Source organism: Oncorhynchus tshawytscha, linkage group LG33 (genome assembly GCF_018296145.1).
Source record: "Oncorhynchus tshawytscha isolate Ot180627B linkage group LG33, Otsh_v2.0, whole genome shotgun sequence".
NCBI classification, from domain to species: domain Eukaryota; kingdom Metazoa; phylum Chordata; class Actinopteri; order Salmoniformes; family Salmonidae; genus Oncorhynchus; species Oncorhynchus tshawytscha.
In genome coordinates, this window is record NC_056461.1 from 25,946,370 (window position 1) to 25,970,786 (window position 24,417).

At 43.0% G+C, this 24,417-nt stretch overlaps 1 protein-coding gene and 1 long non-coding RNA gene across 11 annotated transcripts in view; one reads left to right on the forward strand and one right to left on the reverse strand.

Moving 5' to 3' along the window:
• Window positions 1-4,074, forward strand: LOC112230574. Its single transcript, XR_002950356.2, has 3 exons — window positions 1-256; window positions 3,090-3,136; window positions 3,254-4,074. It is a non-coding gene; the product is annotated as an uncharacterized LOC112230574 (long non-coding RNA).
• Window positions 4,075-7,300: 3,226 nt separating this feature from the next.
• Window positions 7,301-24,417, reverse strand: part of LOC112233464 (glutamate receptor ionotropic, NMDA 1) — a 29,972-nt gene continuing 12,855 nt past the window's right edge. For 4 of the 10 annotated variants that reach the window (XM_024401114.2, XM_024401113.2, XM_024401110.2 and 1 more), the window contains 13 exons: window positions 23,978-24,105; window positions 23,193-23,357; window positions 22,933-23,051; window positions 22,453-22,565; window positions 22,053-22,201; window positions 21,629-21,786; window positions 20,955-21,116; window positions 20,581-20,690; window positions 20,074-20,219; window positions 19,713-19,769; window positions 14,694-14,720; window positions 13,792-13,905; window positions 7,301-10,428 (listed from right to left, as the gene is read on the reverse strand). In XM_024401114.2, the coding sequence (XP_024256882.1) occupies window positions 10,360-10,428; window positions 13,792-13,905; window positions 14,694-14,720; window positions 19,713-19,769; window positions 20,074-20,219; window positions 20,581-20,690; window positions 20,955-21,116; window positions 21,629-21,786; window positions 22,053-22,201; window positions 22,453-22,565; window positions 22,933-23,051; window positions 23,193-23,357; window positions 23,978-24,105 (1,517 nt within the window). In that variant the 3' untranslated portion in view covers window positions 7,301-10,359. The remainder of the gene's footprint in view (window positions 10,429-13,791; window positions 13,906-14,693; window positions 14,721-19,712; window positions 19,770-20,073; window positions 20,220-20,580; window positions 20,691-20,954; window positions 21,117-21,628; window positions 21,787-22,052; window positions 22,202-22,452; window positions 22,566-22,932; window positions 23,052-23,192; window positions 23,358-23,977; window positions 24,106-24,417) is intronic. The other 6 variants (XM_024401117.2, XM_024401120.2, XM_024401118.2 and 3 more) reach the window with 4 other exon arrangements.

Sequence of the window (24,417 nt, forward strand, 5' to 3'; positions counted from 1 at the left end):
GCCACTGAAAACGAAAGAGCTTGATTTAGCTTGCCTGCGTGCGGTTTGGATGGGGTTCACGCAACATTAAAATACCTTAATATAAGGGGCCCAACTTTGGTTTTAGAAGTGGTGGGAACATAACTTTGCGAGGGGTCTGGCATCTAAAGCAAATTTCCTGCATTTCTACACAATCCAATATAACCAATGGCCCTTCTAGCCCTCTCTATTCAGAACAACTCAAATTAAGAAAAAATGCACCCAGTCATCAAGCTAGGTAAGAGATCATTGTTAAATATGTTTTTAAGTGATTGATAAGACTGAACTAGATGAAAAGTAATTCAATAATCAATATAGTGTTGCACTTTTAACTAATAGCCTAACAATCGAACACATTCTTTAAGACATCCTCTATATAAAATTTCTGCCAGACCGCCGAGCTAGCCTGAGCCACCTGCACCCCCAACAGTCTAGTCAATACCTAAACTCTCTCCCAAAACACATTTTTCTCCACCTTTTTTTTTCTTTATTCCCAAGGGAAAGGTTTAAAAACAAAAGTTTAAAAAACAACAATAAAAAAAAAAACATACAACTACTCATGTAAATTAACACAGAGAAACAGCACATCCTCCATGCTGGGAAGGCTTTCTACCAGATGTTGGATCATTGCTGCGGGTCTTGCTTCCATTCAGCCACAAGAGCATTAGTGATGTTGGGCACTGATGTTGGCAATTAGGCCTGGCTCAAAGCCGGCATTCCAATTCATCCCAAAGGTGTTTGATGGGGTTGAGGTCAGAGCTCTGTGCAGGCCAGTCAAGTTCTTCCACACCGATCTCAACAAACCATTTCTTTATGAACCTTGCTTTGTGCACAGGGACATTGTCATGCTGAAACAGGAAAGGGCCTTCCCCAAACTGTTGCCACAAAGTTGGAAGCACAGAATCGTCTAGAATGTCATTGTATGCTGTAGTGTTAAGATTTCCATTCACTAGAACTAAGGGGCCTAGCCCGAACCATGAAAAACAGCCCCAGGCCATTATTCCTCCTCCACCAAACTTTAGAGCTGGCACTATGCATTGTGGCAGGCAGCGTTCTCCTGGCATCCGCCAAACCCAGATTTGTCCGTCGGACTGTCAGATGGTGAAGCGCGATTCATCACTCCAGATAACGTTTCCACTGCTCCAGAGTCCAATGGCGGCGAGCTTTACACCACTCCAGAAGAAGCTTGGCATTGCGCATGGTGGTCTTAGGCTTGTGTGCGGCTGCTCGGCCATGGAAACCCATTTCATGAAGCTCCTGATGAACAGTTCGTGTCCTGATGTTGCTTCCAGAGGCAGTTTCTGAGTCAATGTTATTCAGTTACACTTGCATATAGTACATTCTATTGATGGTCTCAAACTGCAGGAATGTACACTGAATTCAGAAAGTATTCAGACCCCTTGACTTTTTCCACATTTTGTTATGTTACAGCCTTATTTTAAAATGTATTAAATTGTCCCCCCCCCCATCAATCTACACACAATACCCAATAATGACAAAGTAAAAAAACGTTTTTAGAAATGTAAAAAAAAAAACTGAAATATCACATTTACATAAGTATTCAGACTCTTTACTGAGTACTTTGTTGAAACACCTTTGGCAGTGATTACAGCCCCAAGTCTTCTTGGGTATGACACTAAAAGCTTGGCACACCTGTATTTGGGGAGTTTCTCCCATTCTTTTCTGCAGATCCTCTCAGGGTCTGTCAGGTTGGATGGGGATTGTCGCTGCACAGCTATTTTCAGGCCTCTCCAGAGATGTTCGATTGGGTTCAAGTCCGGGCTCTGGCTGGGCCACTCAAGGACATTCAGAGACTTGTCCCGAAGCCATTCCTACGTTCTCTTGGCTGTGTGCTTAGGGTCGATGTTCTGTTGGAAAGTGAACCTTCGCCCTAGTCTGAGGTCCAGGAGCACTCTGGAACAGGTTTTCATCAAGGATCTCTCTGTTCTTTACTCTTTTCATCTTTCCCTCGATCCTGACTAGTCTCCCAGTCCCTGCCATTGAAAAACATCCCCACAGTATGATGCTGACACCACCATGCTTCACCATAGGGATGGTGCCAGGTTTCCTCCAGACGTGACACATGGCATTCAGGTCAAATAGTTCAATCTTGGTTTCATCAGACCAGAAAATCTTGTTTCTCAGGGGTTGAGTGTCCTTTAGGTGCCTTTTGACAAACTCCAAGCGGGCTGTCATGTGCCTTTTACTGAAGAGTAGCTTCCGTCTGTCCTGATTGGTGGAGTGATGCAGAGATTGTTGTCGATCTGGAAGGTCCTACCATCACCACAGAGGAACTCTGGAGCTCCGTCAGAGTGACCATCGGGTTCTTGGTCACCTCCTGACCAAGGCCCTTCTCCCCCAATTTCTCAGTTTGGCCAGCTCTAGGAAGATTCTTGGTTGTTCCAAACTTCTTTCATTTAAGAATGATGGAGGCCACTGTGTTCTTGGGGACCTTCAATGCTGCAGAAATATTTTAGTACCCTTCCCCAAATCTGTGCTTCGACACAATCCTGTTGTACGCACAATTCCTTCGACCTCATGGCATGGTTTTTGCTCTGATATGCGTTGTCAACTGTGTGGAACCTTATATAGACAGGTGTGTGCCTTTCCAAATCATATCCAATCAATTGAATTTAGCACATGTGGACTCCAATCAACTTGTAGAAACATCTCAAGTATGATCAGTGGAAAAAGAATGCACCTGAGCTCAATTTCGAGTCTCATAGCAAAGGGTCTGAAAACTTATGTAAATAAAGTATTTCTGCAGCCAAGAGCATTTTTAATGCATTTGCAAAACAATCTAAAAACCTGTTTTCGGTAAGTCATTACGGGGTATTGTGTGTAGATTGATGAGGGGAAAAGATTATTGTATAAATCTTAGAACAAGGCTGTAATGTAACATAATGTGGAAAAGGTCAAGGGGTCTGAGCACTTTCCGAATGCCCTGTGTATCTGAGATTTTGAACATTATGAACATGACTGGGCATTCAAACATATCTGTATCAATTTATCATCAATAGCTTCTACCATGTCTTCCTCACATTTTGATTTTACATGCTTTGTGTCATCAGGAAAAGCCTCTATCAACACTTGTTACAGTTTGAAATCAACTTTGGAGGTTTGTCAGACTGCTATACAATAGTTTAAATCTTTGAACCATCTGGGTTGCCCAGTGTTGCTGCACAAAGAGAATAAAGTGTTGTATCTGCAAAAATTCACCTCTGCTCCATCACAGATTGGACTTCCCTGGCTGCTTGACCCTGCTGAGACCCCTGTCACCATCACAGATTGGACTTCCCTGGCTGCTTGACCCTGCTGAGACCCCTGTCACCATCACAGATTGGACTTCCCTGGCTGCTTGACCCTGCTGAGACCCGTCACAATCTGATCCTCCTAAGATGAGGCATGACAAAGATTTACTTGGTGAACATTTATACATTATATTTTCCAAGAATATAATCAATGGTTCAGTAATTGAACCAGATCCCAGACTGTAATAAGCTGTCCTGTAGCTACTGTAGGTCCAACTATCAACTCAAGATGGAACTTTGTATCATTCACTGATATTGTTATTGTTAGTATTCTGCAAAATTCGCCTGAGCTCTGTAGACTGGCTGTCTGACCCTTACTGGGACACATGTCACCATCTGATCCTTTTAAGACATGATGATCATAGTATTGTGTACTGACGGTGAAGCCTGTAGAGCTGTTTATTACTGTGTTAGTGTTAAAAGTAGGCAATTAGCTAGGGAAACTGACAAATCGATAACATTATATTGCTATCCTGACTCTAATAAAAACTCACATTGCACAAAAGAAATGTCAGAATTATAGGTCTTCAATCGTTTGCCCGCTGGTTTCATCATTTGATTCAGGTCTGGTGTGAATGAGGCAAAAATAATCCCTACCTAGTTTTGGCCAGCTCTCTCTAACAATACATCAAGTGGCGAAAGCTAGCTAAATTAATTTACTTCTGTTGAAATGGGACAAAAAGTCTACAAAACATTTCCATACAAACAGCTGTTAGATAGTAATAATAGCCATCTCACATAGCAACAGTTGAAGTCGGAAATTTGCATTCACCTTAGTCAAATACATTTAAACTCAGTTTTTCACAATTCCTGATATTTAATCCTAGTAAAAAATCCCTGCCTTATGTCAGTTAGGATCACCACTTTATTTTAAGAACGTGAAATGTTAGAATAATAGTAGAGCGAATGATGTATTTCATCTTATTTATTTCATCACATTCCCAGTGGGTCAGAAGTTTACATGCACTCAATTAGTATTTGGTAGCGTTGCCTTTAAATTGTTTAACTTGGGACAAACATTTCAGGTAGCCTTCCACAATCTTCCCACAATAAGTTGGGTGAATTTTGACCCATTCTTCCTGGTCAGAGCTGGTGTAACTGAGTCAGGTTGTAGGCCTCCTTGCTCGCACATGCTTTTTCAGTTCTGCCCACAAATTTTCTATAGGTTTGAGGTCAGGGCTTTGTGATGGCCACTCCAATACTTTGACTTTGTTGTCCTTAAGCATTTTGCCACAACTTTGGAAGTATGCTTGGGGTCATTGTCCATTTGGAAGACCCATTTGCGACCAAGCTTTAACTTTCTGACTGATGTCTTGAGACGTTGCTTCAATATATCCACATAATTTTCCTTCCTTATGAAGCCATCTATTTTGTGAAGTGCACCAGTCCCTCCTTCAGCAAAGCACCCCCACAACATGATGCTGCCTCCCTCTTGCTTCACGGTTGGGATGGTGTTCTTCGGCTTAAAGCCTCCCCCTTTTTCCTCCAAACAATAAGATGGTCATTATGGCCAAACAGTTCAATTTTTGTTTCATCAGACCAGAGGACTTTTCTCCAAAAAGTACGATCTTTGTCCCTATGTGCAGTTGCAAACCATAGTCTGGCTTTTTTATAGCGGTTTTGGAGCAGTGGCTTCTTCCTTGCTGAGTGGCCTTTCAGGTTATGTTGATATAGGACTCGTTTTACTGTGGACATAGATACTTTTGTACCTGTTTCCTCCAGCATCCTCACAAGGTCCTTTGCTGTTGTTATGGGATTGATTTGAACTTTTTGCACCAAAATATGTTCATCTCTAGGAGACAGAACGCATCTCCTTCCTGAGTGGTATGACGACTGTGTGGTCCCATGGTGTTTATACTTGTGTACTATTGTTTGTACAGATGAACGTGGTACCTTCAGGCATTTGGAAATTGCTCCCAAGGATGAACTAGACATGTGGAGGTCTACAATTTTCATTCTAAGGTCTTGGCTGATTTCTTTTGATTTTACCATGATGTCAAGCAAAGAGGCATTGAGTTTGAAGGTAGGCCTTGAAATACATCCACAGGTACACCTCCAATTGACTCAAATGATGTCAATTAGCCTTTCAGAAGCTTCTAAAGCCATGACATCATTTTCTGGAATTTTCCAAGCTGATTAAAGGCACAGTCAACCTAGTGAATTTAAACTTCTGACCCAGTGGAATTGTGATAGATTATTTCACTTCTAATTCACTCTGTCTGTAAACAATTGTTGGAAGAATTACTTGTGTCGTGCACAAAGTAGATGTCCTAACCGACTTGCCAAAACTATAGATTGTTAACAAGAAATTTGTGGAGTGGTTGAAAAACTAGTTTCTAGAGGCTAGAGCTGAACTGACTGTGGTAGCTACAGTAGCTATCTAATTCATTCACCCCAGTTAAGAGGGGATGAAATATTAGCTAACGTTGCATGTCAATTACAATATTAGCTCAGCACTGGGAAAAAACACTAGTTTAGTTTTGTTTCTTTTACGTTATACAGCAGTTACCTTGTCAGCTACATCAGTCAACTAAAGAGTAGCCAGTTGCTGCTCTGCTTGCTCTGCAGCTGCCTCTGTTCAACTCTCCCGTGCTGGTCCAGCCAGCCTTTCAGAAGCTTTGCCTTCACACAGCCTTTCCGCCCTCTCTGTGGTGTCCGGGTGGTCCTAAATCCAGCTGCCTGAAACAGTCTCCGTCCCCAGTGAAAGTTGTGTGCCTTCATAATATACTGTATGTATTGCAGGGTTCCTGGAGAGCTACCATCCTGTAGGTTTTCGCTTTTTCATGCTCTTTCCATGACATAGATTGAGACACCCTGACCAATTGAGGCTGTTCTGAGGGCAAGGAGGTGTTCCTAATGCTCTGACTGCTCAATGTATAATCTCTAGGAATTGTACTTACCAGACGTAAAGTGAAGAAATGTGTCCCTCACTATCAAATAAACGTCTGAATCCAACTTTTTTGGACCATATGTCACGACTCCCGCCGAAGTCGGTCCCTCTCCTTGTTCGGGCGGCGTTCGGCGGTCGACGTCACCGGTCTTCTAGCCATCGCCGGTCCACATTTCCATTTGTTTTGTCTTGTTTTCCCGCACACCTGGTTTACATCCCCTCATTACTCTGTGTATATTATCTTCTGTTCCCCCCCATGTCTGTGTGTGGTATTGTTTGTTGTTACGTGTATGTGCACGTCAGACTGGTTTGCGCCGGGTTAAGTCAACCCGTGTTTGTTTAGTTTTCTTAGTGCCGTGTGTTTGTTCGCCGTAATAAAGGGCTCCAATTTGCGTACCCAATTCTGCTCTAGGGATAGGCTACAAAGTAGGCCTATATTGAAAGCAGGTGCTTCCACACAGGTGTGGTTCCTGAGTTAATTAAGCAATACACATCCCGTCATGCTTAGTGTCATGTATAAAAATGCTGGGGAGGCCATTATTTCAGCTCCCATGGCTGTGCCCCCGTGGGAGGACAAAGCCTCCATCCACAGGGTACAAGCGGTCACTGAATGGTTTGATGAGCATGAAAACTATGTAAACCATATGCCATGGCCTTCTCAGTCACCAGATCTCAACCCAATTGAACGCTTATGGGAGATTCTGGAGCGGTGCCACCAGCATAAACAAAACACCAAATGATGGAATTTCACATGGACGAATGGTGTTACATCCCTTCAATAGTTCCAGACACTTGTAGAATCTATGCCAAGGTTCATTGAAGCTGTTCTGGCTCGTGGTGGCCCAACGCCCTATTAAGACACTTTATGTTGGTGTTTCCTTTAATTTTGGCAGTTACTGGTACATATGCCTTGTTGCCGGCTATATTGTGGTAGGGTTATTTACCATCGCCACCCGCCAAAATGATGCACAACTCAGGGAGGCCAACCAATACAGACTTCAGATGTTGTGTCCCAAGCTAGATTGAAATGTGTGTAGGCTACGTTGTATATGCGCATAAATGAAAGCATCTATAATTACACTTGGCAATAGGTACATTTTATTTACAAGTGCATCTATACAAACAATATTATTTGATTGAAAATCATTTTCTGTATAATCTTTATAATTGAGGAGATAAAACTTTAAAATGTGTACAGTGCATGTGTGTGTGTCATTGAGGGTGGTGATGTGTGTGTGTGTGTGTGTGTGTGTGTGTGTGTGTGTGTGTGTGAGAAAATGACATTCTCTTCAGCAGTATTACGACAAGTGCAATATTCTATTTACATTGCATTCATAGTATGCGTTTCAGAAAACGAAACAAGATCTGCATGGCCAATAATCAATAGGCATTCAAGAACCAAACAAGAATACTGCTAAACACACATAAGCATGCATAGGCCAGAATGAGAACATGACCAGAAATAACTTTTTAAATGATCAAATTTCACATTCAGAAACTAAATGCTGTTTTAGTGCTTTAAATAGACAAATATGTGTTTTTTTCTCCAGCGAAGTACTACAATCTACATGTTTCATAAAAAACTTGGCCACCAAACAAATAAAGAAATGTGTGTTTGTATGAGATACTCAAATTATAACAATTACACCATAATCTCTGTTGTGAGCCTTTTTCTACTACTATTCATATATATTTTTATGTACTTGCCTGCTGAATGCATAATAATATCTCAATCAGCCTTGTTGATGGGAACAGTATGGGGAAGCCCTCAGGTTAACGGGATACTTTGGGATTTTGGCAATGAGGCCCTTTATCTTCTTCCCCAGTCAGATGAACTTGTGGATAAAATGTGTATGTCTCTGCGTGCAGTTTGAATGAAGTTGCTAACTACCGGTAGCGCAATTGCTAACTAGTGTTAGTGCAATGACTGGAAGTCTATGGGTCCCTTCTAGCACGCTAGTTAGCATTGACTTGTGAAACTACCTCTAACTTGCTTCATACTAGAGACATAAAAATGGTATCCATGACTTGGCAAAGTAGATAACTCTGGTGAAGTATATAAAGGGCCTCCTTACCAAAATCCTGAAGTATCCCTTTAAAGTGCTCTGCAGTGCCATGCCAGAACTGTGCAATAGTCTTTCTTTCAACATGCCACAGTTGTTTCTCAACTCCAGAGCCTGGGAAACGGCCTGTTTTCGCTTCTATCCAAGATATGTACACAACCTCACAGCACAAAGACTGCAAGTTAAGCTGAATTATCAATTCACTCGGGTTCCTTCCATGTAAGACATATCAAAGTGCAAATGGAAGATAGACTGTTGTGCACAGGTAGGAGGTTTTTGCATGAAATACCAAGTGCTGGTTGGGTGAAAAACCTGGCTCTTTGATGCAACCCCTTGAAACTGGAGATGAGAAAGACTAATGAAAGCAAGGGAGAGGGTGTTCCCAAACATATGGCCGATAACAAAGGTCATGTTCCCCTTCCCAGACATTGCATGCATCAACCAATGGTTGCGTGTCATGTCATCGACTGTGGAGTCTGGTACCAGATTGCTATTACATATGATGTGGTAAGCTAATATGTAAAATACCTATCCAGGCTGTGTAAGATCTCGCATGTGTCAGCAACATCTGAGCAGGGGAATACGACCAATGGGTAGGCATTTTAGATTTTGCCCTAGCATTACATACCTGATTCTACTAATCACTAATTATCAAACCTTTGATTAGTAGAATCAGGTGTGTAGTGCTAGGGCAAAAACAAAAATGTGCACCCATTTGGGTCCCAATGACCAGGATTAAGAAACATTGATAGTGTACTTTCAGAGAGTGATAACAAATAACACATTTCCTATAGTTTCGAACTGGATTAGTGACTGAAAATTCCCTTCAAATAAGAATATAGTATTGCCACTTTCTCAATACCAAAGGTGTAAAGACCTCATTGGACCAAATACAGGTAAATGTGAACATTACGTCACAGGCAGAACGTTTTCAAGGGGCGCTAAGGGATAATACTGCCTGGACAGTTATTCAATTCATTATTTAGGGGCAAAGAATCAAATCTGAACAAAGATCACAATTTTTGTATCTCCGAAAACGTATGTGATTGGAATAGCAGTATAAGTATTAACACCATGGGGACAAATAATTAATTAAATAAATACTCATGTGCATCTACCCATTAGGCAAAAACTGGTTGGATCAACGTTATTTCCATGTTATTTCAATGCCAAAAATCTATGCGATGACGTTGAATCAATGTGGAAAACTGATTGGACTCACCGTCAGGGCACTGTTTTTTTCCACCCAAATGTTTATCTATATCCAATGACATGGTGAAATGTTTTGTAGATTTTACGTTCAATTTACATGAGTTGAAAACAAAATGTAAGTTCAAACTAGACGTTGAACTGATGTCTGTGCCCAGTGGGTATGCATTTACAATACATGCATGCTTCCATCTCTAGTATCGTTGCTTCAAAACATTATATTGGCACAGAAGTTTATGTTCTCACTATTAAAACATGTCCAACTTATCAAAGACATATTTTATTTAAATATGTGGAGTTAAAAGACATGTATTTTTTAAACGTTGATATTTAGCAGTGTACCTTTCATACTGTGAAATAATAATGTGTGTTACAGTCAGTTCTTGTCAGTTAAATGATATGTACAGTGCTTAAGTCCACTTGTTTTTCTACTTAAGTCATATAACTAAACAGGACTTTTTAAACAGCAACATTGATTATGTAGATATATTAAATAGTAGTTGTATCCAACACCACAATGTCTGCACTGCAGTAAGTAAAATTAGACAAAGATAGGACTGTTTTAAGCATAAATTGAGCGTGACTAGAGAAAACAGAAAAAAACACAGTATGTGTAAGTAAGCTCAGAACCCTAGAGCTGACTAATGCCAGGCTAGATCCAGCTGTAACAAGTGCCATGATCAGATCAGTCCTTTCTTCAATGTAGGGTTATCTCCATGGCTCCACTGTAAAGCCAATGGGACAAAAAGCTTCAGCAGTGATGGATCCAATAATGCAGTGAGCTGGGGGAAGCCTCTCTTTGTCCACCCACCCTCTCTCTCTCTCTCTCTCTCCAAGGAGTGAATGTTTCTCTCTCCTTCTGTCCCTCTCACACCACCGTGCTGACAGACGGGTCGGACAGGTTGAGCTGGCCCGTGATGTCGGTGGGTGGGTACTGCTGCAGAGATGGAGAGAACATGAGAAAAACTGAGCCACGGTCAGTCCCCTACAAAAGCCCTAAACAGAAGTCTGATATAGAAGAGAACATCTATGCTCCATTTCAGTCGAAATCGTTGAAGCAGAGGTGTTTTATAACCCCCCCCAAAGGCAGTGTAGTTAGGAAAGGTGGAAACATTTTGGTTCCATTGTGGGTTTCTCAGATTAGTACAATACAACCATGGGAATACATGTGTTGGTTGCTCTGTCTGAGGAGGGTTATCATATTACTACAGTGGTGTGGAGGTAAGGCCCAGAGCGTAGAACACAGTTGAATCAGCCAAAAAATAAGACCACTCATTTGTATGTAGACATTGTTTAATTTTCCGCAGCTAAGCTGAGAGAAAAATATGGTTTATGCTTGAGCCTCTCAGCTGGTTCAAAGTGCTGTGCAGTTGGACTCTTACTTCCAGGCCATATTTCACTGTACTCCAGAGGAGCAGAGTTGTTGATTTTAATGGGTATCTACAGTGCTGGGTAGCAACATACCCAGCTCCATGCAGGTGCTCAGTTACTATGGCAACTGTGACTTTGGGATTGCGTAACTTAGTGTCATTGATTGTGTAATCTGCCTTGGGCTTAATGTCAGGGAACATACTTAACAATGGTAAGGATGGTTCCTTTAGCAATTGACGCAGTAGCAATATCACTAACCACTGCAATTGCTGTGGATTGTTCCTTATTCATTGCAAATATGGTCATGAACTGATCTCGCAAAATATAAGGGAGTGTTTTTGTAAAGTTTGTTGCCTTCCTATAATTCCATACCATACCACTGTGCTGAATCATGCTGTCTACAAGACATACTGTTTTCATCGGCGTTGTTTCCAACATGTCAAATCGAAATCCAACTTACTTTGCCATTGATTCCGATTTACAGTGTAAAAGTTGGAAAAACCTGATTAACATCACCTTTTCACACTGTGAAAAGACTTAAAGAAAATGGCTTGATGAACAGGGTCACTTCAGTACAAGCCAATCATAATCCACCGTGTACCTCCATCCATTCTATCTTCACAAAAATAAATTTTTTAATTCCTGACGAAATCTATTTCGTGTGTCAATTTCGCAAATCCGCAAATTATTATTATTATTTTAGATGTTGATGATTGTCTCGTTTTAAGCTGTGTTGATGTTTTTCTTCAAGCATTGACCCATATTGCATTTTATAAGTTATGATGCAACTACCATGCTAAGTCAAGGGTCAACATCATCATAGGGTATTACAGATATTTAAAAAAAAACACAGATGTTTGACTAATAATGACAAAAGACCTAACACTTAGATCTAAACGTTGCATCACCACAGGCTACAACCTCTGTTTAGACGTCCACGTGGGCCTACTTCAGGGGCCTGCTGTTAGTGGCATCACTTAGAGCACCCCCTACTGGCCGAAGGTGGACCAGCAAAAGAGAGACCCTTCAATACGTCAATACTTACAGTATGGCCACTACCACTTCTGTATTATTCTGTATTCTGTATTATTACAATTACTAGTACTAAAATACTATCTCTTACTGATACTACTACATCTACCTCAACTACTAGTATTACTGCTAGTACCACTACTGACAACAATAACAGTAATTCACATGCTTGTAGAGGGAGAGAGGAGCAGTGTGGCATGTGGGTGAGGGACACTGACACTCAAAAGTCCATTGATAACCATTAATATAAAAGAAGAACACTTATATAAAATCAAAATAATGGTCAAAGATTGAGGATGGTACATATTTGGTTATAATCTAGTTGTAACTTGTGTGGTTTCTCTTTTTCACCATAGATTTGTGTAAGAGCACGATAACTCCCAAACCACCATCCCAAACCTCCCACAACAGCAACAGTCATTCCATCTTCTCCACTCCAATAGTTGACCAATTCTATAGAAACACCTCCAGGTGATAGTAGGTGGCGGATGGCAGATTTGTAGTTTTGATTTGGATCAAAGGAATAACATCACTCTAAATGTCAGAGACAATAGATATAAGATCAAGAAAAAAATAGAAAATCAAACAAAGACAGACCAACAGAGACCTTTTTTCCATGTTCGATTTGGCCAATACGTAATTAAGGAAAAGCAAAAAGCTTTGATATCTACTGTGCAACTCTCAGCTAAATCCGGATTGAGCATAGCTGGTTAACTCAGATTTTGGACATCAGCCAGCTATGTTAGGGTGAACAGCAGGACAGAGAACGTTGCAATTCACTGGATTAACCACTGTGAAGGAGTCTCCCCACCAGCAAAGAGCAGGCCCTTCCAACTGGACTGTGGAGAAAATGAGAGAGCATCCCACTCTTATTGTGCTGCAGCAAGGCTCCAATAGAAACAGAGGTGAATAAGGCCTGAGTTCTTTTTATAGTGGGTCTAAGCTGCGGACACAATAGAAGCGTGATGTTTCAAAGAATCTCAAGCCGAGAAAGGCAACAAACAGAGGAAGACACAATAGAACCACCTGCGTTAACAACCTAGAAATAGACCTTAAAAGGCATGCAAAATTGACACAGAAAATCCTTTTGTCAGACAATATGATTGCAAACATCACAAAGTAAACATGACAAATCAAAAGTAGACAGTAGATCTAATAATATAACTCCACGAAGAAAATCCTGAAATAGATGGTCTGTTGGTAAAAAAAAATATGTTAGTTTGTTTTCAGAACGGTTGACTGACTTTGGCAAATGGCATAACGTTGGCACATGCTTTGAAATCAAAACCAACAAACAAACAAAACGGAAGTGCAGGATTTAAGTGTATAAAAGATGGATTGAACAGGATCAGGCAATCAAAGAAACAGGAGACTAACACAAATACACACACATACACACACTACAAAGTCACCAAGAGACAAATTGGTCAAAACCACATCCAGATCATTGGCAGGGAGGAAGAGCAGCCCAAACAAGCAAGACAGACTGCTGAATTGCCCTCTCTTCCAGTACTACACCCACTAATCCCATGAAGCCAGCCCAGCCGGGCCCTGCATTTGCTCTCCCCACTGCCAGCACACCAGCTCAAGTCCCTGCCCTGCTCTGCCCTGCCCTGCTGCCTAGCATCCTGTAGGGGGCATCAGGTTACAAATGGCATCTGGTTGGATGGCTGATCGATGGTGGACTGACAGACATGTGGCCATGGCTGCTGAGCCATGTAGGATGGGTGAGAGAAATGGGTCTCTCTCACAATTAAGAGATGGGAATGGCGGTAGAAAAGACAGAGGAAAAAGAGGAAGATTGAGAGAGAAGAGGAGACAGAGGTAGAGAAAAAGAAAAGAGAGAGAAGAGTAGGAAGAGTAAGGGAAGATGTTGTTCCCTTCTTCATCTCCTTACCGTGTCTTTGGATGACCTACGTCTCTTGATGCTGGAGGCCAGGGAGGTACTGATGGACCTAAAAGAGGCTTTCTTTTTGGGGTCGGGGGGCTCTGCTCTACCACTTTTCCTATCCTAAAATAAATATATGTAGAACAATTATTCATATTCTTGGGGTGGAGTGATACCTTGGTCTCAGTCTCACCCATTCACCCACTCACCCTCTCTCCACACCCTCCCTCCCTCTTCCATTTCACTATCTGAAGTGGTATGAGAGTGAGTTTCCTGACACAAAGTTGTCTCCATTGGATATTGGAGGCAACAGGAGTTTTGCACCTCTTTTAGTGGTGGGACTGTCTGGCACTGTAGTCTGGCCAATCCCATAGGAATGTTTTTACACTAGCAGCCATTTCATCATAGTGGGACTGGACATTATGGAAAATACCTAGCCAAGCATTGACACATCCAAACACCCCCATGCCCCTAGAAATGTATTGGAATGGTTTGAGGAGCATGTGTAGGTGACACCTGTAATATGCTGCTTTAATCATCTACCACATCCTACTCACACACTCACTCTTACCCACACACACACCCACACATCAAATAATCACTTCCACCCTACCTCCACCCCTTCACCCCAAGACACACAACCTTTCAGAGAGAAAATAAACATTAGCCAGGACTGAGGAACAACTAAATGGGCAGTATACTATGACTATGATGTCACAGTCAACAGAATCAACTGTATTCATTGGAGGTTCAAACATCTTCCCAAACCCATGTTTAACCATATCCTTACAACATGTTCACACATCAACTGTGTTTCTTCCCTCCCTCATGCCATCAAAGTGCCCCACAGCTACTCTCTATAGGTACGTGGCAGTGTTCATGTGCAAAAGCTCATATTAAGGTATTCTTACATCCTGAGTCTCTAGAGAGGAAGAGGGCTGCATGGGGGGAGGAGGGGGGGGGAGAAAAGAAAAATAAATAAACATCCATCTTCTTGCTATTAGATAGTTATTACTTTAAGATCCAGAAGCAAAGCCAAGGGAACCAAACGAGCCAATAGAAAAGCTAGCAAAGGAAACAACCACATCGCAAGCCAAGCAGTCATAAAAAGGTGCTCTATAAGGCAGGGGAGCCACTAAAATGCATACCAACATAAGATAAACAACAACAAATAATAGTATATAATTTAAGCTCCTTGAGTCATTATACCTGTGGCTGGGTATAATGGAAATTCCCTAGGGAGTGAAATAGATGGTGTTGGGGTGGTAGTATATGGAATAATATATGTACTATATACAGTATACTACTAACTGGAGTTAGAGCAGGGATTGGGGGTGGAATTTAGAAATATGAGTGATTTTGGCGAGCTGGTTAGGGGTGTGGGAAGGTTTTGGTGATAGGCGGCATGAGAGGTTGTGGCCAAGTTGTTGTGAGGTCTGGATGGGGATGGTTAGCTAGGTGAAATGGTAAGAGATGTAGAGAGTAGGAGTTAGGGAGGTCCTAGGCCTAGATAATAGACCTAGATAAATGGTAAGAGATGTAGAAAGTAGGAGTTAGGGAGGTCCTAGGCCTAGATAATAGACCTAGATAAATGGTAAGAGATGTAGAGAGTAGGAGTTAGGGAGGTCCTAGGCCTAGATAATAGACCTAGATAAATGGTAAGAGATGTAGAGAGTAGGAGTTAGGGAGGTCCTAGGCCTAGATAATAGACCTAGATAAATGGTAAGAGATGTAGAAAGTAGGAGTTAGGGAGGTCCTAGGCCTAGATAATAGACCTAGATAAATGGTAAGAGATGTAAAGTAGGATTTAGGGAGGCCTAGATAAATGGTAAGAGATGAAAGTAGGAGTTAGGGAGGTCCTAGGCCTAGATAATAGACCTAGATAAATGGTAAGAGATGTAGAAAGTAGGAGTTAGGGAGGTCCTAGGCCTAGATAAAACCTAGATAAATGGTAAGAGATGTAGAGAGTAGGAGTTAGGGAGGTCCTAGGCCTAGATAATAGACCTAGATAAATGGTAAGAGATGTAGAAAGTAGGAGTTAGGGAGGTCCTAGGCCTAGATAATAGACCTAGATAAATGGTAAGAGATGTAGAAAGTAGGAGTTAGGGAGGTCCTAGGCCTAGATAATAGACCTAGATAAATGGTAAGAGATGTAGAAAGTAGGAGTTAGGGAGGTCCTAGGCCTAGATAATAGACCTAGATAAATGGTAAGAGATGTAGAGAGTAGGAGTTAGGGAGGCCTAGATAAATGGTAAGAGATGTAGAGAGTAGGAGTTAGGGAGGTCCTAGGCCTAGATAATAGACCTAGATAAATGGTAAGAGATGTAGAAAGTAGGAGTTAGGGAGGTCCTAGGCCTAGATAATAGACCTAGATAAATGGTAAGAGATGTAGGAGTTAGGGAGGTCCTAGGCCTAGATAATAGACCTAGATAAATGGTAAGAGATGTAGAGAGTAGGAGTTAGGGAGGTCCTAGGCCTAGATACATATTAAGAGATGTAGGAGTTAGGGAGGTCCTAGGCCTAGATAATAGACCTAGATAAATGGTAAGAGATGTAGAGAGTAGGAGTTAGGGAGGTCCTAGGCCTAGATACATATTAAGAGATGTAAGAGTTAGGGAGGTCCTAGGCCTAGATACATATTAAGAGATGTAGGAGTTAGGGAGGTCCTAGGCCTAGATAAATGGTAAGAGATGTAGAGAGTGGGAGTTAGGGAGGCCTAGATAAATGGTAAGAGATGTAGAGAGTAGGAGTTAGGGAGGTCCTAGGCCTAAATAAGTGGTAAGAGATGTAGAAAGTGGGAGTTAGGGAGGTCCTAGGCCTAGATACATATTAAGAGATGTAGGAGTTAGGGAGGTCCTAGGCCTAGATAAATGGGAAGAGATGTAGAGTAAGGTGAATTAGTCATAGGGAATGGGGAGGCCCTAGGAGTGGATGGGTAAGAGATTTAGAGAGTAAGGTGAGTTAGGAGTTGAGAAGGCACTTGGGGGGCAGTGTGGTGTGAATTTAATCTGAGAACATGCAGAAAGGGGTACGGAAGGATGGGAAGAGCTTGGCAGGGACGGTAAGGGAAGGGGTAGAGAAGGAGACAAAAAAACATAAAGCATGACAGTCAACCCAGGCCAGCACTGGACCCACAGAACATCCCCTGTCATCAAATCACATGACTGGGCCTCTGTTTGAGCCACCACCCAAACCATCCCCATTATCTTAATGCCACAGCATTAAGGGGTGATGTTCTATTGGGTGGTGTGGAAGATGGGTGGAGCTGATTGGCTGAGGAGTGATGGACAAGTCACCAGTGAGAAAAAAGTAAATAAAATGGATTTCCTGTTGGAAGATGACATCTAGACGTTAGTCAATTGTCAAAGTCACCTCATGTTAAAACTCCATCAGTGAGGTAAAGATGAGGCATAGAGACATTTAGATTGAAAAAATAATGCTCATTGCCCAAGCAACTCAAAGCATTGTTTTTTTATATTCTTTTGTATTTTTCTGTTTCTCGTCAAAATTGTTTTTTCTTGTTGTACTTTTCAGCGTAGAATATCCAGGTCTCACGTGACATCAATCGACACCGACCGCTTGTGAAGTGCTGTGTTTGCAAAGTTCCGGTCATGCAAAGCATGCTGGTCCAATGGAGGAAGCTTCCCACTGGACGCATGTGCCGCAGCTTCCTGTCTCCAATAGGAAACAACAGCCACTAGAGTGCATTAGTTCTCGTTGACATTTCGTTGATCTCACTCCTAATATCTCCTCCACTTTTAGGCAGTGCACTTCTGAATAAGACCTGCTACAACAGAGAAAACTAACGGCTAGATACCGTAGCTTCTCTTAAACTTGGGAGGGGGACAGATTCAGTTCACAATGCTTTTTCAGTAGATACAAGCAAACAAAGGTGCTGAGAGTTGGGGTACATTATAATTCAGTTGAATCAATTTAGGAAGTGAATTGAAATTCCAAATGGAATTTAGTACATATTCTTTATCCCCTTACACTGTGTATAAGACCTAGCTGGAATGGGTCGGTTAATTACTGGAGAAGATACTAAGTTGTAAGCAGTTCAGAGCAGCAACATAGTGAACGATAAGAGGGACTCAAACAGGTTATTCAGAATTGCACGTCCTCTGGAGGTACCTGTGTTGGAAGGCATAGATGTACAAACATGTTGCATTATGCACATAAGTATAAAAACAAACAAAAATATAAAAATACAAACACACAAGCAGTAAAAATGATGCTGGACACCTAGCTGGAAATACCCACAGAGAAAGGAAAAGTTCACATAAACTGTCACCGAACCCTGTTGTTATGATAATAGTGTATACTGAATAGTGGGAAATAATGTATGAATTATACTTCCTCTGTAAGTAATCACATTGATGGCATCGAGAGACAATTAATTTGAATAATGTTCATTTCATACTGTATGAGATTCAATGATTTGCTCGCTTCTGCTACTCCAAGCATGATACCCCAGTTAAGGAATAAGAGCAGAACATTGTCATTTGTTTAAAGCATGTGAACCCCATATTAGCTCTAGGCCCTATTGAGAATAATGCTGTGTACGATTTGCATGGATGAAGACATCTTTGTTCAGTAGTGCTGGAATTATTAATAAACTGTGTCAACATAACCTTGTCTTTAACACAGATATTACACAGACCTTTTCCTTTCTCAGCGGGCGACTGCATGCATTTGTCTACTGTATGTGCCTATACATGTACACAGACATGAAGACATGGACAACAGTTACATCTGGTAGTAAGGTAGATGACAGACAGTCTCGGAAGGACATTGATTTGCTGACACGCACTGGAGACTGTGATCTTACCGTACCTTCCTCCAGCCCTGCTGTCAATACAACCGGTGCACCACTGACCTTTTGTGAGTGCTTAACAAAGAGCCAGCATGGGGCCAGGCTGGCTGCCAGAGCCACATCACAGGCTCACAGTGTCCATTGCCCGTCTCAGCTCGTGTGCCCCCGTCACCTCCCTCCCATGTACCCCCACACCACGCTCCTCCTGCTGAGGATGGTAGGTCAGCGCAGGGTGGGAGGTAGGGTAGGTAGGGGTGGGGCGGGATGATGCGGAAAGGCGAATGAGGGAGTTGGGGGGAGGGGGCACCAACGCTTCACAGCGGAAGATATTGGAGTTAAGGGCAAATCATGTTCTTCAGTGACTAGACGCACTGAGGCGCGAGCACATAACTCAGCTGTAGCTGGAATGGTTTTTGCCTGATTATCTTTAGGTGACCACCGTTCTGAAATAAGTCACTGACACGCAGGCTTTCTCTGAGAGGACTCTCATGTTTAGGGTCCATAAACACTGTAGGGGGTGGGGATACTGGGGGATGGAGTGATGTAAATACTGGACAAGTATAGACGTCAAGCATAGGAGAGTCGGGGTCAGAAATGACAGTGTAACAACACACTGTTACAGCTATTAAAAAGCATGAGATTTATCTATGAATCTCATAGTTATGTGAGATTCTCCTTATTTAAATTACTTTCATCGACTACCTTATTCCCCTGCATGTCCTCATCATCTGACCTTACAAAGCCTAAAAGCGTTATAGTAGCAGCATACAAAGTCAAATTTATACCCTATGCAGGTACGCAATGCAACAACGCAATTAGCTACGCAAAATGGCCGTTCTGCGTAGTTGCAATGCATTATACATTTTGGGCTGCACACTTTTGCATATTTTTACAAAGCAAGTACGCAGAAGGGCCATTTTGCGTAGCTAATTGTGTTCTTGCGTTGCATACGTGCTAAAGTAAGCGTTAAGGCTTAACTGGCTCATGCCATGAACGTGGAATGCATATTTTAGTTTCAAATGTTCTCATGTTAGAGCTACTTTTAGTTTAGCTTAACTCTTATTCGAAAAGCGAAGGGTGACGTGTGGTGGAAATGTTTCTTGTCTATGTTACATACTAACGATGGGGTCATCGATGCGCCCACAGCTTGGCTTCCAGAGGCCTCCTTACTGTCCTGCAGCACAGAGAGGAGACATAGGGGCCATTGGTCTAAGGGACTGGAGGATGGACCCACGGTGGCTCATGGTAATGCCTTGGGAACAACTTCATCACTGATTGTGACACAGCAATCCGTGAGTGACTGTCACCAGTTGGCAACAAGGTCAGACAGGATGCTAACAGTGACACAAAAAAAAAGATTGGTCGTACACCTGTATTGGAGGAACCTGCAGGAAGGGCTATGCTGGGCGTGTCTCAGCCCATCTCTGCCCTCCCTCCCCCCGGGTGCCAGTGCTTACGGGGGGAAAGAGATGCCATACCTGCAGGTTCTTCCTCCAGACGTTGACGGCCGCAAAGGCCAGCTGCATCTGCTTCCTTCGGGCGTCTTTGTGTCGCTTGTAGGCGATCTCAATAAAGATGAGGAAGATCCCTGCTGCTATGCCTCCAGCCACCAGCATGAACACTCCTGTCAGACAGAGACAGACAGACACAGGGATGGGTGGTGAGTCGCCGTCTGACACTGACCGCAACCCACTGACCATGACTGTGTCTGTGTGAATCTAGTCTAATAGGTCAACGGTTGCTGTCCTTTCGTCGACCTGCTTCCACTTCACGCCGTCCGCTGCAAACCTTGCAAGTTGATATTAGGATCACAACTATAACAACTAGAACTACAGTAACCCACAACAAATTACTTTAACAGTACACACTTCACGTAACAACGAGAAAAAAAAGTATTGGACAAAAAAAAAGGCTACAGTACCTTACCACTGTAGTTTTTGTCCAATCACTTTTAGGTTTCTTAAAACCCAAAAGAGGAACCCTACCTGCCATGTTCTCAAAGGTGAGTGTGGCTGGGGCATTGCTCCGTGAGTCACACTCCTGGTATCTCACCCAGGTTTTATCTAGATCTTCCATGAAGCCATTCTCATGGGAACTGCAGGGGTGGGGGGGAGTGGGCAGAGAGGTAAGACAGTTAACAAAAAGCCAAGCCATACACTCCAGAAGAGAAATCCCAGAATGTCACTAACACAGACGACACAAACAAACACAGACTGACTGACAGACTAAAAGACAGACAAAGGGCAGGAATGAGGAGATACAGAGAGAGAAGAGAGCTGACACAGCGGTGTGTCGGATGGTCAAAAAAGGAAAATAAAAAGAACAACATACACACAATGCTGCTTGGGCTGGGACAGACCTGAGAATGGCCAGGGACACATTCTGTTTCCAGGGGCTGTCCTTGCGCATGCCTATGCCAAAGCCCGAACGGAAAAACAGCTCTCCCGTGGTCACCAGGTCGCACTTCTGCGAGGCTTCAAACTCCAGCACCGCAGAGTCCCAGATGAAAGCATGCAGCTTGCTGTTGGCGGAGGGAGGCAGGGGGGAGGAGGGGGTTACGGTGCAACAGTACAGTGATTGTCACAACACACATTTACGGCTCCCCTTTGGCCACACAAAGCGTGTGAGTCAGCGTTACCAGCCATGTCTACCGCCGCTTGAAAAATGAAATCCAATGCCGGACGGACGACGGCGCGTCCCCCATTGGATTCCCCACCTCAAAGAAGCTCGTCTTGGATAAAACCTGGAAAAGGGTGCTCCTCAACTCAATGTTAGCTCAACTATAGACTGGTGTCAGTGCTACTGACACAGTTCATGCAGCCCTGTTCTAAGTCTGAGCCTGGATCTGTCTTGGCTGGATGATGGGCCTGGACCAGAAGGAGTGCTGCAGTAAGACCTGCTGGGTCTCACTGTTCCAGAGGTCCACAACCCCCAGGTCTGACTGACTGACCCTCTCTCTCTCTCTCCCTAACCTGACTATCTGACCAGCTCCGGCCGACACGCCCAGGCCAGGCCGGCCCGGCCGGGACTCACTTGTCGCGCACGGCCTGGATAGCCTCAGCGGCACTCTCGTAGTTGTGCTTCTCCATGTGGCGGTACATGGTGCTAAGCTCCACCTGCCGCCGGAAGTAGATGTCCACAGAGCTCTGCTTCACTGTGGCATAGATGAACTTGTCTGATGGGTTCCTCAGCTGTTGAAGGATAGGAATGGTTGGAGGGAACATTACATTCAGCATTCACATAGAGTTGACCAATTGTGGAATTCTGTAAAAATGAACACTTTTGACGCTACACAACCACTTACTTTACAGCATTTACACCCCCAATCATTTTTGCACCTCGCTAAACATGTACATTTTTGGTAGTATGTAACCTACTATCCACAAGTTATCGAGGTGGAGGTGTACTCAAAGATTCTCTGTATGTATTTAAAGCAGGACTATTTCTTGATGCCCACCCTCGGGTCGTTGATGCCGGTGATGCGCTCCTCAGGCCGGTCCAGCACCAGGAAGGCAGCCAGGTTGGCAGTATACGATGCCACTATGATCATGGCAAAGCCGGCCCACACCATGCCCAAGATTCTCGCTGAGAAGCTGCGCGGCGCGCCTAGATAAGAAAAGCCCATAAAACGTTACATTATGTTCACTCTATGGGACATCAAATGTGGCTCAATATATTGATGTATGTGTAGCATCTCCCAAATATGACATTATTTATCGACATGCAACACTAATATTTCCACAGTTAATATCAGTATCACAAACTGGTAGTATTTGCAGAAATAGTACACTAACTAGCTAGTATACTAACAACTGTACTGTTCTTTAGTGGTTATTTAGTGACAGTAATTCTCCTACCTTCTCCAATACCGGAGTTAAGCAACACTCCCCAGGAGAACCACATGGCTGACGACAAGGTGAGGGCGTCTTCTTCTTCTTCTTCACTGTTTACTTTAAACCTCCCAAACGGGCTAGAGAGAGAGCAAGATGTGAAGTGAGACATACACGAGAAGACAGAGGAGAAAACCCTGGCAACACCAGACAGGGAGGAAGTCTGTGTAAGTGGCTACGTAAGAGCGAGCTAGAGCACAGAAAGAAAACAGAAAGAGAAGGCCAGATGAGCAGAGCAGTGGAATGATTGGAGCCAGTCTTCACCTCTGTCCCCTCATCCACTGTGAAGCATCTGGAGAGGTCTGGAGCATAAGCAGAGGTAGAGTATGTCACACACACACACACAAAAACACGTGTGCACGAATGCACCCACACGTACGCACCCACCCACACACACACACACATATACACACATATAGACAGACGGACACATGGATCCCCTTGTACCTGAACCGGTCTAGTAGGTAAAGCATCACCGCCACCACATGCACCGAAAGACCCACCAGCAGCCACAGTGTGCTCTGAAACGGCTGCATGAACGAGTCCAGTGTACTGCGAGGGATTTCCTGTAACACACAGCACCGACAGTCATTCACAGACCACTTACAGTCTACAACCATCCCATCTGCAATGAGGACTAAATCAGGTATAGTCTGTATGAACTTTCAATTTGTCTCATAGGTTTTGGGAGGAATTCGGGGACATACCTTTTTAACAAGGATGGTTAGGCCTTGGTACTTAAACGGTTTGGAGAATTCGATGTACTGGGCTCGTTCGTTGTTTATCGTCAGCGGGGCAACGATCATATCTGCCAGACCCCCCAGGAGCTCTCCCATCATGCCATTCCACTCTTTCTTGTTGCTGTTGTTCACCTGTGGTAGATGGATGTAAAAGGTTAATAACCAAACCAACCTGACAATGAATTTCAGAATGAATTGTCCTATATCAGAAACAACAAGTAAGCCCTCTCTTGACTCTGGTGAGTAGCCAAAGGCGAAAACCTGAGTGCCTTTAACCCAAATGAAAATGAGCAGTATGGTCTGAATGGTATTCTCTGGCTCAGAGATGTGGTAACTGAGCTTGGCTCTCCAGAGAAGCTCCATTCAGCCCATCTTGCTTGTTCAGTAAATCCTGACAGATCAGCGTGGGTCTCACCACCACCTTGTCCCTCCAATACGGAACTAAAGTCCCCAATGTGGTGGGACCCTAGGTTTTCCATGGCTCTCTCGGCTAAAGGACTTATTTTAGTTAGTGATTTAGTTAGTGAAAACAGTTTTTGTGAGTGCAGTAACATAAGAGGATTCTGTGTAATTTTCAAAACGTTACAACTGCAAAAAGCACATCTCAGAGATAAGATTTGTGTAGTTTGCTTCATAACTTACTTAATAGAATGTAATATAAATATATGCAAATAGACAATTGTTGGTCAAATCATTTTTGGCCAGTAAGGTTTTCTATCTAGAGAGAAGTCTGAGTTTTTATAGGAACTGACCCGCTCCTGTGTTCCAAATTTCCCATCAGCCACCAGGTGTACTTCATAGGTAAAGTTCATGGTTCCAGCCAACTTGATAAGTAGGTCAATACAGAATCCATAACAACATTGAGGTACAATTGGACGTCCTGTAACCAAACCAGCAGAGGGTTGCAAGTTACAATCAATCAATCAACATTTTTTAAATCTTTTTTTATAACACCAGACATCACTTGCCCACACACTATTCAACCAAAATCACCCATTCACTTAATAATACAGTAACACACTGCACATATGTTCACTGCAACCAGACTTCACACACTTACACTCTTTGCTTAAAACAGGCTGGAACATGCCCACACTGTTTGCAAAAACATTTAAGCAAACACTCTAGCATACAGTATTCACAATGTACACTCACTGTACATACACACACACACACACACACACACACACAC